Source organism: Diabrotica virgifera, chromosome 2 (genome assembly GCF_917563875.1).
Source record: "Diabrotica virgifera virgifera chromosome 2, PGI_DIABVI_V3a".
Lineage (NCBI taxonomy): Eukaryota > Metazoa > Arthropoda > Insecta > Coleoptera > Chrysomelidae > Diabrotica > Diabrotica virgifera.
In genome coordinates, this window is record NC_065444.1 from 70,794,147 (window position 1) to 70,811,167 (window position 17,021).

At 33.0% G+C, this 17,021-nt stretch overlaps 1 protein-coding gene across 1 annotated transcript in view; it reads right to left on the reverse strand.

Moving 5' to 3' along the window:
* Window positions 1-13,066: 13,066 nt before the first annotated feature.
* Window positions 13,067-17,021, reverse strand: part of LOC126880726 (zinc finger MYM-type protein 5-like) — a 38,259-nt gene continuing 34,304 nt past the window's right edge. Inside the window, exon 3 of the mRNA XM_050644773.1 lies at window positions 13,067-13,191. Within this exon, the coding sequence (XP_050500730.1) occupies window positions 13,067-13,191 (125 nt within the window). The remainder of the gene's footprint in view (window positions 13,192-17,021) is intronic.

Genomic DNA, 17,021 nt, shown 5'->3' on the forward strand with positions numbered 1-17,021 from the left:
CAAAATTTATCTAAATTTTAAGTAAGCCATGACTGAATTGACAATTGACGATTACTGATTCAATCGGGTAATCAATGTAACAATGTAGCAAATAAAGAAATAAAAATAATTTATTAGTAATACATTTTACAAAAAAACACAACCACAACATGCAACATTTATGAAACAATTAAAAACTACTTTTTTATGTAAATGTAATAAATAAAGAAAGCAAATTAATAATAAATTTTACAAAAAACACACAAACACAAAATATAACATTTTGTGAAAACAATAATTAAACACTACTTTTGTATGTAAATGTAAGAATGTAACAAATAAAGAACGAAAAATAATTTATCAGTAATACATTTTGCAAAAAAACATGTTTGAAAAAATTATAACCTACTTTTAATAAAATATTTTTAATACTTAATTACATAAGGTGTTCAAAATTACCTCCTAACACATTTATGCACGTCTAAAAACGATCATTGAATGAGATACTTACTCTACTAAGCATTTGTAAATTAACACATCGAAATACACTTTGTATTCTATTTTTCATCTCATCCCTTGTTGTTGGAGGTATTTTATAAACTTCATTATTAACGTAACCCCAAGAAAATCAGTCCAGTTTATTAAATTCTGTTGATTTGGGTGGCCACGCTACTGGTACATTGAAAAATGAAAATATCTCGAAAACTAATAAATTTAGACATAGGGAACGTTATCCAAAAATTAAAGTACGGTAATGGTGCTTTTTAATAGTGATATAAAATACAGAGTGTTCCATTTAAAATTACTGAGAAAATAATGTACTTGCGTTTTGACTCACCCTGTATTTTATATAAAGAAATTTAGCAACATCAATCATTCTTAAAAAATTTGACAATACGTAAAAAATATGGCATTAACCCTTAAACGCCCAACCTTTTTTAGGTTCCATGTACGCCCAAGGGTGGGTAAAAAATGTCCACCTCAAAAATAGCTAATATATTTATTGAGAGTTGTTGGAAATGGATTAAACTTAAGATTCTTATGCTTAATAAACACAGCATCTTCTAAAATATTAATATAAACAATTTACAAATCTTACAACAAAATTACAATGTACATCAAAATTAACATACCAGTAAAAGCCAGTAATTCAGATTTGTCGATTTTCTCCACATTCTTCCTCTCAACCTCCTCATTGGCGGATAATTATGTAGATTATGTAATTATACTTCGATAATTATATGGATTGTCTTCTTACCAACGAGAAATTATATAAAAACCTTTAGTAACAAGTTTTATCAAGGGTGTATTTTTATGTCCACTCATATTTAACTCCAGATGCTACTTTTATTTTCAAAAATATCGGTAGAACCAAATTAACATTCGATAAAGGGCTGTCTTTTTAACAATAAATATTTTTATAAAAATTTTTAAACACGTAATAAATATGTTACAAGGGAATACGCATTCGGTGGACATTTTTTACGCACCCTTGGGCGTTTAAGGGTTAATAAACCATTGCTGTTTTGCTTATTTTCATTTCTACAGGGAGTTGAACTTGTTACGATTTTCATATAAAATTGGTTATAACTTTGTAAATACCCTGTATAACATAACAAGCCTTTATACTTTTGTGATGGAAAAGTTAACAGGATTTCGAATTTAAAATAAAATATAGGGTGTTCCATTTAAAAAAAACATATGTTTGGTCTGCCACTGTGCTATAGAACACCCTGTAACATTCTAACTAATTTTGTAATGTGAAGCTCAAAGGAGACTAAAATTTTTGTTATTAACTTTTATTGCTATCTATTACTATAGCCGATCTATTGAGCTTTACCCCACTAATCAATCACCCTGTATATACTAAGTACTTACTTTCTATCTAAATAATTTTTACTGTTGTTTTTCCAAATTAACCATAAAAAATGTATGGACTTCATGAGATGAAAAACGTAATCCTTCTTAGATTTTTCTGGAAACGTCCATGAATGAGTCACATTTTCTAATTTAGCCATAATGGAGGCAAGTAAAATCACGGTTTTACCTCGCCCACTTCTATTATTTATATTTGGTGTTGCCGTTTTTTTTTAATCGCTGGCAGTAGGCAGTACCTCACCACCTACCTCATCATTTGAGGCCAAATCAGAAAAAATATGTCGCAAACATATTTGTTGACTTCTTTCTTAAGTTCAATAAACGAAATGGTTTCTTGTTTAAAAATATTTTCAATATATGTACATAAAATATTAATGAAAGTGAATAACCTGTCTGGTCTCCAACAAGAGGAAGTCTACACAAAGGAAAGAGGAAATGAAAATAAAGCATTCTTATATTTTTTAAAGTTCTGATATCCCTAAATCAGCCGTTTAAATTCAAAACCCGATATGTAGCCCAGTAAATGAACGGAAAATACGGCGATACCGTGTAATTTTAAGGGGCAGCACCGAATTGCATGAAAATTAGGATTTAGGCTCTACTGACCCTCCACTTCAAAGTTGAATTTGTGTCGTCGGTTGCTTTTTATTTTTTAGGGGAGGAAACAACCCCTATTATAAAAAAATCGTATAATTGTAAATTAAAGCGAGTAATTGATTCAAATCATATTTTAATAAAATGAAGGAATGTCAATTAACATGAAATAACATAGTTTAAGATTTTGTCACAGTTTAACCCTTAAATTTCACCCCCTAGAATAGTTACAATTCAAACAAACAATGTAATTGAATACCATGTCGTTACTGATGAGCATTCAAATTTGGATTTAGGTTATATTTACCTTTTATTTCAAAATGTGAATACTGCCGTTAGTTGATTTTAATTTTTTAGGGGTGAAAACTACCCCTATGATAAAAAAATCATATAATTGTAAATTCAAGCAATTTGGAATTATCTAATTATACGGTCACATTAAACTTAGATTCCTTTACTGATTAAATTTTTTGCCACATAATTTCTACCGTTATAAAAATGACCCCTTGAGAAGAAATTCGAATAGTTACATTGTGTATATAGTGTGGGCCAAAGAAAACAGTCCACCTCGATATTTGGTAGTATTTATTAGATTTTAACGAAATGAAGAAACAGGTTGATTTTTGATCTAATGGGGACACATTTTTACGGTACCTACATATATCTGTCATTTGTCAACCCCCTCCCTTCCACTTCCCCCACCCCTTATCTTTACATAGGGAATAGGACTCGTGTGGTAGCGCATTTGAAAGGTTATTCAACTCTCCATTCAGTAATGTAAACATTAACATAATTACGGAGTTCAATTGCTTGAATTATACATTATAAATTCGATGACTAAAATGATACTGCCAATAAGTATTTATGAGTTGCGTTGCTTCGACAACTTTATTGGAAGATAGTCCTTTCCTCTGTAAATCAACTTTAACTTTTGTAGTAAAAATTGTAGTATTTGATCAAAATTCTCGTGTTAGTGATCTCATAATAAGTCACGAGGGAAAAACCAGGAAAATAAACCTTATTATACTAACCCGGCATGGTAAGTATTTGGCCTTACATTTAGTTTACTCTCAAAATTCACTACAAACTCTGATTTTATATGTAAGTTATTTTAAAATAAAAATGTATCCTAATATGTTATGGACTTACAACGAAATTACAAAAACCATAGATAAATATCTTTTAAACTATCTCATATAATAGTACAAAATCCTTTATTTTAAGAGAAAAGACATCAAGGAGAATCCAAAAATGCAAAAATATACAGAGTATTCCATTTAAAAAAACATAGGTTTGTGTCACCCTGTCAATAAGAGTGGCCTTGTATATTTGAAAATATATTTAGGGTATGGTCCTATCTGTGCCCCGACTTTATCTAAATAACTTTTTTCGTATCTCTTACTACAAACGAGTAATTGGACTTCCTCGCACTAATGCCCCATCCTGTATGTTGTTGGTTTTTTACTCATAACTAGGTTACTTTTTAAGCTATAAAGTGCTAAAAAAAACCAATTTGTAGGTTTTTCTAAGGGCAATAAGAGTACGTAAATATATTTTTTTAATCCCTTATTTTTTAAAAGAGTTTGAGTTAAAAGGGATTGAACGAGTTACTAATCACCAGTGTATGCAAATTTTGAACAGCCATATCTTACCCAATTTTTATCTTACATAAAATTAAAAAAAAAACGGAGTGTTTATGCGAGTAAAAACTATATTTTTTTACTGTTTGAGATTTTTCGTAACACTAATACTTTTGAAGTTATTTTGAAAAGAGTGTAATTTTTCCAAAATTAAAAAAAAAAGTTTTTTTAATATAAAACCAAATTTTTCCAAAAATAAGCACTTCAAACCGGTCAAACTTACAGATCATATTAGCAATACATATAATAGTAAATCGTAAAGCAGTAACGATTAATTTCATTTGGCATGTTAAATAGGGGGAGATTTTCACGACTTATTATATATAAAAAAAAAACGGGCCAACTTTATTTTGAACGCAACTCGCATAATTTTGATGCTACAAACTTTTATGAAAAATAAAAATAAATATATTTTTAGACGCTTTAAAAGAGTATTTATGAGTTTTCTGCGAAAAGTGCTTCATTTTTTTGGTTACTTCAGCTTGAAACATTCGATTCGGAATTTTACGAGTAAGAACGTATTTTTCATGATATACAACTTTGCTTCTTCTGGGTTTATAGTCCAAGTGAATACACCAATTTGTTCCTTTTTTTACAGGCTACATTTTTTCTAAGAATATTTTTTTCGATAAAGTACTTAGTTTTTTAGTTATTTGCGAAACACTGCCAGAAAACGTGTTTTTTTTTGTTGAAAAATGCACATTTTCACTCTCAAATAACTCGAAAAGTATTAAAGCAGTTAAAAAACCTTATAGAACAAAAGTTGCTTAGAATTAGTCAATTTATCCATTTTCAGCCCCCCAATTAAACCCCCCAAGTAAAAGCAACCAACGGCGCAATTTCAACTTTGAAATATAGGGTAAGTAGAACCTAAATCCAAATTTTCAAGCAAATCCGTCTTGCCCCTGAAAATTACACGCCAAACCGGTCATTTACTGGGCTAATGTTAGTTAAAACGAATTTTAAGTAAACAAGAAAAAACTAAAGAGGAAAAATACAAAAGAAAAACTGGAAACATCTATCTCAAAATAAAATCGGAGATGGTCATGGCAGGAAGGCAGGGTTCACGGCAGGAAGGTCTTGCATTGCATAGACCACATAATATATACACTCCAACAATTTATTGAGAGAAAAATGGCAAAAAATAGACCAGTACACATGACATTCATCGATTTAAAAAAGATATATGACACGGTTCCCAGAAAACAACTATGGAATACGATGAAGGAAATCGTTCACGGATAGCACTGAGATCAAAAAAAGTATGCAACAGGGATGAATTCTCTCCCCTTTCATTTTTAATGTTTACTCCGAACAAATTTTTAAAAAAGCACTGGATAAAGTAAACGGAGGCATAAAAGTCAATGGAGAATTGACAAATAATATACAATATACGACGATACAGTCCGCATATGGGCAGGGTACAATAAGCGAGTGAAGTAAGGACCTAACCTCAACATACATAAAACAAAATGGATACTGGTATGTTTAAAATAAGTATTCAGGGGCTATATTATTGATAATATCAGGAGATAGAATCTACATATCTATACCCACTTCCTAATTTGAGGCCAAATCGTAAAAAATGTGGCAAACATATTGGTTGACCTTTTTCTTAAGTTCAATAAACGAAATGGTTTCTTGTTTGAAAATATTTTCAATATGTCCATAAAGAGATATTAACGAAAGTGATTAATTAACCTGTCTGCGCCCTGATTCTAATTCATTTCGAGGTCGCAAGTTAATTTCGACTCCGCCAGGATGGTCGCAATTTATAGCGATTCTTATTGGCTACGCAATAGCCCTATTGGCTACGCAACCACCGGAACATTTGTTGATAGTCTGGGAATATTATCGAATAAAATGCCATTTTTGGGAAAAGTTATTTACCAGCAATTTTATTGCTAAAATCGAATCTTAAGATTACATAATATATTAGTAATATGGGGTATGACAATTCCGTAGAAAGTGTGTTATTTTATTTATAAACAAATTAGCACTCCTAAATCTTCTTTTTTTTTTTTAATTAGTGCTCTGTAACTCCTAAGATTTTTCCTTTAAACTAAAAACACTCATATAAAAATTCACCGTAATTTAGTTCTGCACAAAGATATTTTTTTCCGATCTCCTTTAACAAAAATTTTACTCGGAAAATCCGAGTTTTCCCAAAGAAATCTGCAATTCTCAATTAAAATTTTAGGGAAGTAATAATTTATCGATAATTAAATAAATTGATGGCATGAAAGATTTTTTCTAGTAGATTATATATCAGGAGGCCGGCGATAATCTAACCAATAGTTTAGTAATAATTAAGATGTTAATTAAAAAATTTCGGTCGAAATAATAATCATAAAGATTATGATACATCAGAATAACTATGATTTTCGTATAAAAAAGCACTATACCTATTCAACGTACTTTACAGAATTGAAATTGGACTATTTAAGCGGTCTCAGGAATGTTATAAAGAAACAATTTTTTGGCTTATAAACAAATAGAATCCCTCAGAAAATATTAAATTAAATTAAATTAAGTTAACGCTGTTGAAAAGGGCACGACTTCTGTGCCCTTTTTGAAGAAAAAAAATTGATTTGCGAGGAGTGGTTCTAGGTATAACCGGTCAAATTTGACCGGCATTTACGACAGAGTTATAAACAACAAGATTTCAATCTTTGAACCATTACCTTCTTATTCCGGTCCTCTTTGTACATACAAATTTTCATATTTTCAAGACACTCTTAAAAAATGATTTATGTCACCAAGTTATTTAATTATTGATAAATAATTACTTCCCTAAAATTTTAGTTGAAAATTAAAGATTTTGTTTGGAAAACCCGAATTTTTCGAGGAAAATTTCCTCCGAAGGAAATCGGAAAAAAATATCTACGTGCAGAATTAAATTACAGTGAATTTTTATGTGAGTGTTTTTGGTTTAACGTTAAAATCTTCTGAGTTACAGAGCAATAATTGAAAAAAGTGTTCGGAGCGCTAATTTGTTTATAAACCTAATAGCACACTTAATATGAAATCTTAAGATTTGATTCCAGCATGTCCAGCAATAAAATAGCTGGTACATAATTTTCCTTGTTGTATACTAATTTTCCCAGATTATTACCTTGCATCTTTCATTGTGTTGATAATACACGTTATGTAAATTCTCAATTATTATATTTCTAAATACTATTCTATCTAATTCCTCCACAACCAGCATATTTTCATAAAACCCAGCCATATTAATACCTTTTGCTTTAGTTTTCCTTGCAAGAAACAAACAAAACACATCTCCTAAACTAAACCTAACCTCGCTTTCGGCCATTCATTCATGTCCGTGTGTGGTGTCATTCGATAGATTTTTTAAAAATATTGAGCACGTATTTTTTAGTTTTTCGATATGTCATTCATTTGGCGAAATATTCGCTTTTTTCTTGTGAAACTTTGGGACTCCCCCATTTCCTTAGACGCCACTCAAATCGTCAAATTTTTGAAATATACACCGTTTTGCATGTACTTAGCTTACCTTATCTTAATCTGAGGATTTCGAGTTTTTCTAAGGATATATTTTTTTTTTCGCCCCCCCCCCCTTAACGAACTCCGCTGTATTAAGAGCGAATATATGGTAGATTTACATTTTCAGGGTACAAGGTTTCTCCCCATGTAATAACCTGACGCGCTCGAGTAACTGCAAAAATCCCCGCTTGGGCTCCCCTACCATTATATTTTTTAAGTTTTTATATAGGTAGTCCATATTGTGAGACCGCTCCCGTATGAAAAATTTTCTGATTCGGTTTCTTTGCCGATTCCTGTTCAAAAATTTTCCTCTAAAACAAATCAGAAGGGCGCCGCGCCGGTCAAAAATTTTTAACAGAAATTATTTAAACAATTTTTTAAATAAATTCAAAGGATCACTTTTTTCGCTCCGGAAATTATTTTTGTGAGTTTTTGGGTTATTGTAAATAAAAAGGTCTCTTCATTTTGCTTTAAAGTTGATAGTTTGCGAGTTTCCGAGACATTTTCAAATCTGTAAAATACAAATTTTTGTGGCTTGAAAACTTATAATATGTAAATTATTATTTTTGAGGTTACCAAGTGCCTAAATTGAACTTGAAACATCCAATTTCAATATTCTGACGTTATAGAGTACGTTATGTTATAGACTCCACAAATTTTTAATAGTGGCTCCTTTTAATATCCTTTTTTCTTTTCGCTCTGTCTCCTCCACTACGTTCTTAGGGCATTTCATTTACATTCTTTAAAACCTTTGAGAGAATATTTAAAATCCTTAATATTGTTCTGAAGCTATTTTCTTGTGGCATAAAAATACTAAATTGCATTTAAAATTCAATTCTTTTTTCACTAATAAAAGGTCGGTAAAAGTTGTCTCTTCCCATAACTATTAAACTATCCTTTCTTTTAACATATTATAGTACGGAAATTGATGTTGCTTTGTCTCACCCTTCCTTTCGTTTTATACTTCTTTTGGGACCAGAAAGGTTGCAGTGTTTTAATAAATTGCCCGCTATCCAATTTTTAGCATATGCAAAATTGCACAATATGCTTAAAAATATTATTATGAATTATTTTCACATTAGACTGTATTCATTAGGTAATAGTCAAGAGAAACGCGTAAAACTATTCGTTTGTAAACTAGCCATTTTTAGAATTCCGCTTAAGTTTAAATTAACTTAATTAAAAGGTCCGGTTTCACCAACAACAAATAAATCAATGAATAGTTATTCGTCAAATAAAATTTATTAGACGTTTATATTTTTATTTTATTTCAATATAATTGTGATCATTTAAAGTTAAACTGACTCATAAGTATTGACAGCGAAACTAACTTGCAAATGTGTTCGAAAAGTAAATATTTATTTGATAAATACATAAAATAAGTCTTATTTGACGTTAGCAAAATGGAGAAATGTCAGTTTATTGGTCGAATAACTTTATTCATAGAATAAACTACTATTTGTCGTTGCTTGGTGAAACCGGCCATATATTACAAAAGAGAGCATAGAAAAAAGCTGTAAAAATAGAGAAATTAGAATCTTATATCAAGGGGTACAAAATAAGGAAAAATTTACCAAAGAAAACCTGTACAATACAAAAGCAAAAATGGAAGGAATTTAGTAAGTAGCGCGGAAATACCGAACAGATAAAGAAAATACTAGTTTTAAATAAAATACCCACAACAGAATATGAAAAAGAACAATAACTGAACGATACTACCAATCAAAAACGAACAAAGGAAAAACCGCCTAATGAAAGACCAATAAAAAATAATAGAGGAACCAAAGAAAATAAGAACCCAGGAAATGATGAAATAAAAGCTAAAATATTCAAATATGGAGGACCGTTACTAATTAAGCATTTGAAAAAGTTGCTAAAAGAAATATGGGAACACATACCGAAAGAATGGACTGCAGCCGTGCAAATTCACAAAAAAGGCGACAGAAGCTTATGCCATAATTACAGGGGAATAGCGCTACTAAATGTTGCATAAGAAATACTTGCAATACAAATTTTCCTGTTGCAATAAATACAAGTAGAAAGCTAAGAATATGGAAAATCTACAGTAGCCCTTTTCATATATTTTAAACAAGATTTTAGACCCAATTCCATTAATATTTTCATATTTAGAACAATATTAGTGATAATAGGGGGAGGAGAAGTTGCAAAACAGGATAGTCGAATAAAAGGGGACCCAAGACCCAGGTTAAACCTAGCCTAGAGACCCAACTGGTACTGCTATCAACCGGGCAACTAGGCGAAGCAACGAAGCACTAAAAACCCAAAACCTTTGAATTTTGTGCAGTAAAATGAATCATCATGTAACTTTTCGCATTTGATTCAGGAATCAGGAAAGTTTGTGAACTAAATTGATCTCCGGCAGATGAAAATTTTCATAAGAAAAATGCATTCAAAGTGCATCTCGAAGAGATGGAAAATGAAGCATTTATAACTCAGGAAATACTGACGGAAATGAGTTCAATTTTTATACTCGGGGATTCTGGAGGTCGCTGAACACGAATTTCATCTCGGCGACGGCCTCCGAGGTACCTGATACCCAGGGGAAAGTTGTCGCCTGAAGTCTTATGTTTATAACCATTCAAAATTAGTCAATATCCATGACTCGGGTGGTTTTGGGGGTCGCTGGGCACGAATTTCATATCGGCGATGGTTTTCAAATTACCTGGTGGCCAGGGTGGAACTCGTCGCCTGAAGTTTTATGTTATACTCATTTAATATCTGGCAATAACTATTACTCGGTGGGTTTTGGTGGACACTTAGCACTAATTTCATGACGCTGATGGTCTTCGAGGTACCTGATGCCCAGTGTAGAACTCGCCGCCTGGAGTTTTATATAATCATTCAAAATCGATAAATAATCATTACTCGAGGGGGTTTTACTGGTCGCTGAACACGAATTTCATGACGACGATGGTCTCCGAGGAAATTTACTAATGAAAAATTCATATTCAGCGATCCACAAATCCCCCGAATAATGGTTATTAACTGATTTTCAATGGTTATAACATAAAACTCCAGGCGACGAGTTCCATCTGGGCACCAGGTACCTTGGAAGACAATTGCCGACGTGAAATTCGTGCTCACAGACCCCCAAAACCACGCGAGTAATTAATATTGACTAATTTTGAATGATTATAACTTAAAACTCCAGGCGACGAGTTCCACCATGGGCACCAGGTGGCTCGGAGACGATCGCCGTGAAGGAATTCGTGCTCAGCGACTACCAAAACCCCCCGAGTAATAGTAATTGACTGATTTTGAATGATTATAACGTAAAACTCCAGGCGACGAGTTCACCCGTGGGCACCAGGTACCACATAGACCATCGACGTCATGAAATTTTTGCTCAGCGACCACCAAAACCCCCGAATAATGGTTAGTGATTGATTTTGATTATAACATAAAACTCCAAGCGACGAGTTTCACCCTGGCACCAGCTATACCTTGCAGTCCATCGCCGAGATGAAATTCGTATTCAACGACCTCCAAAATCCCCGAGTATAAAAAGTGAACTAATTTCTGTAAGTATTTCCTGAGCTATAAATTTTTCATTTTCGATCTCTTCGAGTTGCACTTGGAATGCATTTTTCTTATGGAAATTTTCATCTGCTGGAGATCAATTTAGTTCACAAACTTTCCTGACACTCTCCTGAATCGAATGCAAAATGTTGCATGACGATTCATCTTACTGCACAAAATTCCTAGGTGTAATGCTTCGTTTCTTTGCCTAAACGACGGAAACTTGTTATCAGTCGTCATTAAATCCTTCTGGATGTGTTTTACCTCGAGGCCACTATTTTTGTGAAAAGTTGTTTTGTTTAGAATTGTTTGACTCTATTTTTTTGGTACTTTGAACATTTCTGTTAGCTAGTTAAACTTGATTTCTTCCTGAATAAGAACCTCAATAGATGCAACGATTGTTGAATAGTTGACACAAGCACAATAATAATAAACACCTTTGACATCAATAAACACAAATGTCATGGTAAAAACAATTTAAATTGCACAGCCTGCTTGTAACATTAAAGTAAAGGTAAGATGATAACTTCAATATCGTTGAAATTTTCTAACAATATCTAGAAAATTTGAATTTAAAAGACATTTCTCTTTAAAAACTGTCTTTAGAGATTTTTGCTTTGTTCATTGTGTGCCCAAGTAAAAACAACCGAAAAAATTAAAAGATAGAGCAATTTCGTCAGAAATTATAAGAGTATTATTCCTTCCGGTGAGTGTATTTAGATACCGTGTACTACTCACAAGTACAAAAAAGAAGATATAAAAACGGGTGATCATGTCACATACGAACAGCTTTTTGTCCTTTTATGTTCCAAATACTAAAAACAAGACTACTTCACATTTCATTAGGATTATGTATTTCCATTTTATAACTGACTCTGTGCCGTAATTGTAATTGGAAAGTACATTATACATCTAGTTTCCAATATGTATCGGTCGGTTTTCTATCTCTATAAAAGGCACGATACTGCATATTTCTGTATACATTTCATTAGTTATGTCAATGCGTGGACTTCATTATTCTCGTGACATTTTAAATATTAGAACAGTTTGCGTTTGCTGTATTTAAAAATAAATATTAGCAGATTAATTACAAATAGTTTATACTCTTTTTCTGCTTAGTTATCTATGAGCTATAGCACAATCATTGCATCAACTTATACACTCCTGGTCAAAAAATATCCGGACTTTTGCATTTTGTATATTTTTTATATTTTGTCAATCTATGGTGGTTTTAATGGGGAGGAAGTAAACATTAATAATGTTCATTCCTAACGATTCTTTTAATGCTTTTAAATGATCGCACCATCATAAAAACAAAATTTTGACATTTGACAAAAAATGATACCTTATCTTGTTTATTAGCTACAGATTTTTATTCTGATATGAGTGATATGAGTCTCGAAATAATGCAAAAGTTGTGACATTACATGAAGAATCATTTGAATATTGCCAAAAGTACTGTCCATGATGCTCTTACGAAATATCGTTAGACTGGGAATAAACTAGAAGACTAGCATCAGTAGAAAAAGTTGCAAAGATCAGGGTGCTGGACGTTTTTAAAGATTTCCTCTTTAACGTCAAACGTTCTAACTAGTCACTTGTTAGATGTTCGAGGAACTCATATATTATCTGTACGAGCTGTAAGAAGCGTCCTTCATGAAAGTGGTTTACGTTCTTATAAGTCAGTAGCATACCCTAAATTAACAGCAGCTCCTCGATCTAACAGGATGGGATTTCCGGATTATCAGTTGGACTGCTCAGCAATGGAGTTTGTACTGTTTTCTGACGAGTCCCGGTTTTCTTTACGATCCCCAGATGGCCGCGAAAGTGTATAAAGAAGATCCGAAGAACGATTTGCACCTTGCTGTATTTCACCTAGAACGCTATTTGGTGACGGAGGTGTTATGGTCAGTAAAATTACGTATGCATTACGTTGGTGCTCCGTGTAACTGCTCCAATGGATACGGCATGTGCTCCTCTACATACAAACCGCCACCGATTGGATCGCCGAGGCTGAGCGCCCAGCGGGAGAACCAACGTAATGGATACATGCCTTTACAGCAGATAGATACATATGGCATTATCTAGAGTCTAGAGGACATTTTAGAGGACAGATTAGATCTCTCTATTAATGCTCAACATTTTGGTTGCGGTATTTTTACGGCTGGATTAAGATTAGTTTTGTTTGTCTAATTTGTATGCAATTTTGGATGAAGATTTAGAAGCTCTCATTTTGGCCAGTGCTAATGATGAAAACATCGAGTTTATCATATTTCATAACATTCTATGAGATGATGAACATACCTATTACATGTTCAAATTAATTTGATTTAAATGGAAGGAAGGTTTGATTTTTCTTCCAAATATCGAGCAAGAGAAACAAAAAATGATCCTTGAGTGTTCTTAAAATAAAATATTTTCCAGTTGTACTTTTCATGTTTTCCTGAACTAACGTCCAATTTTCTGGATAGGTCAATTGATTTTGATCTAAAACTTATTTTAATAAACACAAATCGTCGTAAATCTGATTCGTTTGCTACTGTCTGAGGTACTTATTTTAGAAAATTATTACAAATAAACTTAGTTTAAATGAAAGACAAACCACATACATAACCTAAAAAGAAAATAGCGCAACGAATACCGCACAGCGTAACGGCTCCCCTAATAACGGCAGGCACTATTTCCAATAGCGCAGCGTAAGCCAAATATCACATCTGCGCATGCTCTACTGTCAAAATAACGCGTGCTGTGATACAGCAAGTGCAAAAGTGACTGTGCAATATCTCTCTTGTTGTCCCCTGCGCTCATTCGTTGGAGATAATTTCTTGTTTATGCAGGATAATGCGCGTCCACACACTGCGCGAATCATCATGGACTACATAAATACTGTCTGAAATCCAGTTTTGGATTAGCCCGCTTATAGTAGGTACTAACATGAATTCATTAGAACATTTATGGGACATTTTAGAAAAAAAAGATTAAAAAAAGGCAACCATTGCCAGAACCGATTCACGAGCTGAAAATAGAGTTTTTCTACGAGCGTGCAAATAAGTCTAATTTTCCGCATGCGTTTTAGTTTGGAAAGTTTTCCTTTTCCACATTACTTTTCCGCATTAATTTTCCGCACTGAATTTAGATATTTTATTATGGCCTTAAAATAATTATAGTACAGTGGAACCTCGATTATCCGTCTCTCTATTAACCGTCACCTCTGATAACCGTCAGGATCCATATATAAGTTATATTGTACAGTGGTACCTCGACATACGAGGGTAATTCGTTCCGTAACCTTGCTCGTATGTCAAATTGCTCGTATGTCAAAGCAATTTTCCCCATTGAAATTAACCGAAATGTCATTAATCCGTTCCATTCCCAAAAAACCACCTTAGTTGTTTTTGTTAAGTGTTTTTAAATAAGAAAAATGTTTTTACAAGAAGAAACATTTATTTATAAGTAACAAAAAATACATACATATTCTGTAAAAACAAAAGAAAAAGTGAGGTGCTTACGGAAGCGCTTAATTTTCGTCAGTGGTCTTCGCTTTCTTCGTCACACTTTGCTCATTTTCATCTGCAGCTCGTTTAAAAAAACTGTCCAAAGAGGTTTGTTTCTTCCTCCCTTTCATAAATCGCTCGTGCCTTCTCACATATGATGCTTTGTGTCAAGGTTCCTCCTTGAAGCTGCTTCTCTGTCACCCATACCATCAGTAGTTTCTCCATCTTTTCATGGAGAGAAGTCCGGAACTTGGAAATTATTGTAACGCACTTAGCTGGCATTATACCCTTTATCGCCTCCTTCAAGTTAGAAGTAGGTAGTCAAAAAGAGGCATGAATTTTAATAAAAAGCGGTTCCTCGTATCTCAAATTTTGCTCTCATCTCAAAGCAAAACATCGCTCGCTCGGCGGCTCGTATCTCAAAACACTCCTATATTGGGGCGCTCGTATATCGAGGTACCACTGTATACACAAGTAAAAATTTAGTCATCAATTCATTTTGTTTGAGCATTGCGATATGCCAAACGAAATTCGTTGAAATGTACATGTACAGTTATGCCACCACCGCATTTTTTTATGTAAATAATTTTTGTTCTGATCCAGGGCTCTGGATTAAATTGCAATTTAAATAGGTACGGATAAATGATACCGTGCTTTTAGAGTTCTATTTTTTGAATCGCAAGCCGAAAATGAAAACGCACAGCACAATAATTATAAGCATTAATTAGTCGATATCTGTATGTCACCATAATTCAGTGTGTCACCATAATACTATAAATTTTTTAATGTTCTGTTAACCGTCTTTTCGATTATCCGTCATACCCTTGGTCCTGTGCCCTGACGGATAATCGAGGTTCCACTGTACATGCAATAAACTAATAATTAGATATTTGCTAATTTATTTCAAATGTATTTTATTGTGTTCATGTTTTAATGAAATTAACGCGACAATTCGATGAAATAAAATTATTTTGACATAATATTCGAAAGTCAAACCAATAGACAATAACAGTGGTTTTGAATCGTCGTCTTGGAAACCAAGATCGTCGTCATGCTAACCAATAGGGAACTTGCATAAAATTTTAAATTCGAAAAAAATGGTATAAATCACAACAGAACATAATTTAGAACCTGTATCAAAAATAAGATAGTTTTTAGGATTGAAAACTACTTCGTCTTTCAATGCCAGATGGCGCTAGCCACCTTCTATCATCACTTCAGTTGCAATGGGTGGGAAACCCTCTCGATACGAATCAGTTAAAATATGGAGAACAGTGCCTACGTTCCTTCCGATGAAGGCTCCAATAAGAGCCGAAAATCGCGGTTCAAGGGACTGGACTGCACTCCGTATTCTAATTGAAAAGTAAGATTGTTTTGCCTTCGCATTGCAACTGAATAAAAATGGTATACATTTTTATTTTAGAGTCGTATTACTCCGTAGAGTAACTAGGTGCATTTTTCCGTTGGAACTTTACCAGCTGCAGACGGGGGATGTGAATTGCATAGTGTAGAATTCCTTCCCTCTCGTCTTCACTGCAGCATCCATTTGACTTGCAAATTGTAGAAGTCTTGGAGGTGTCACCAGGAAAGTGTACCAATAAGTTTTCAATTTAAAAATCTTTTAGTAATATTTTTAATATTTTCAATATTAATAATTTACTATTAGGATTGAAAACTACTTCGTCTTTCAATGCCAGATGGCGCTAGCCACCTACTATCATCACTTCAGTTGCAATGGGTGGGAAAACCTCTCGATACGAATCAGTTAAAATATGGAGAACAGTGCCTACGTTCCTTCCGATGAAGGCTCCAATAAGAGCCGAAAATCGCGGTTCAAGGGACTGGACTGCACTCCGTATTCTAATTGAAAAGTAAGATTGTTTTGCCTTCGCATTGCAACTGAATAAAAATGGTATACATTTTTATTTTAAAATAGTTTTGTTTGTCTTTCGTTGGGCCCCTAAAGACGACTAAAAATTCAACTTATACCAGCCACCCCAAAACGCGTCGTGACGTCACAGGGTTGTATGTTTACATTCTACACCAATTGTATTCAGTCGGAAAAATGAAAGAATACCCATGAACGATCACATCAATCACTTATTTTCTATTTCCTGTCTTTTTCTATAAATAACAAATGTTTGTTATAGAAAAAGGCAGCAAATACAAAATAAGTGATTTATGTGATCGTTCATGGGTATTCTTTCATTTTTCCGATTGTATATAATTTTAAATTAGACATTATAAACGTCAGTAGAAAATACATTTATGTGACGTTACAAATGTTTTTGACCGTTTGAACTATTCATAGAAAATTTGTACTTTTACAAAATGGTTTTATTTTCAATAGTAAACCTTCGTTCCTTTCCTTCAAAAACTGTATCAAACT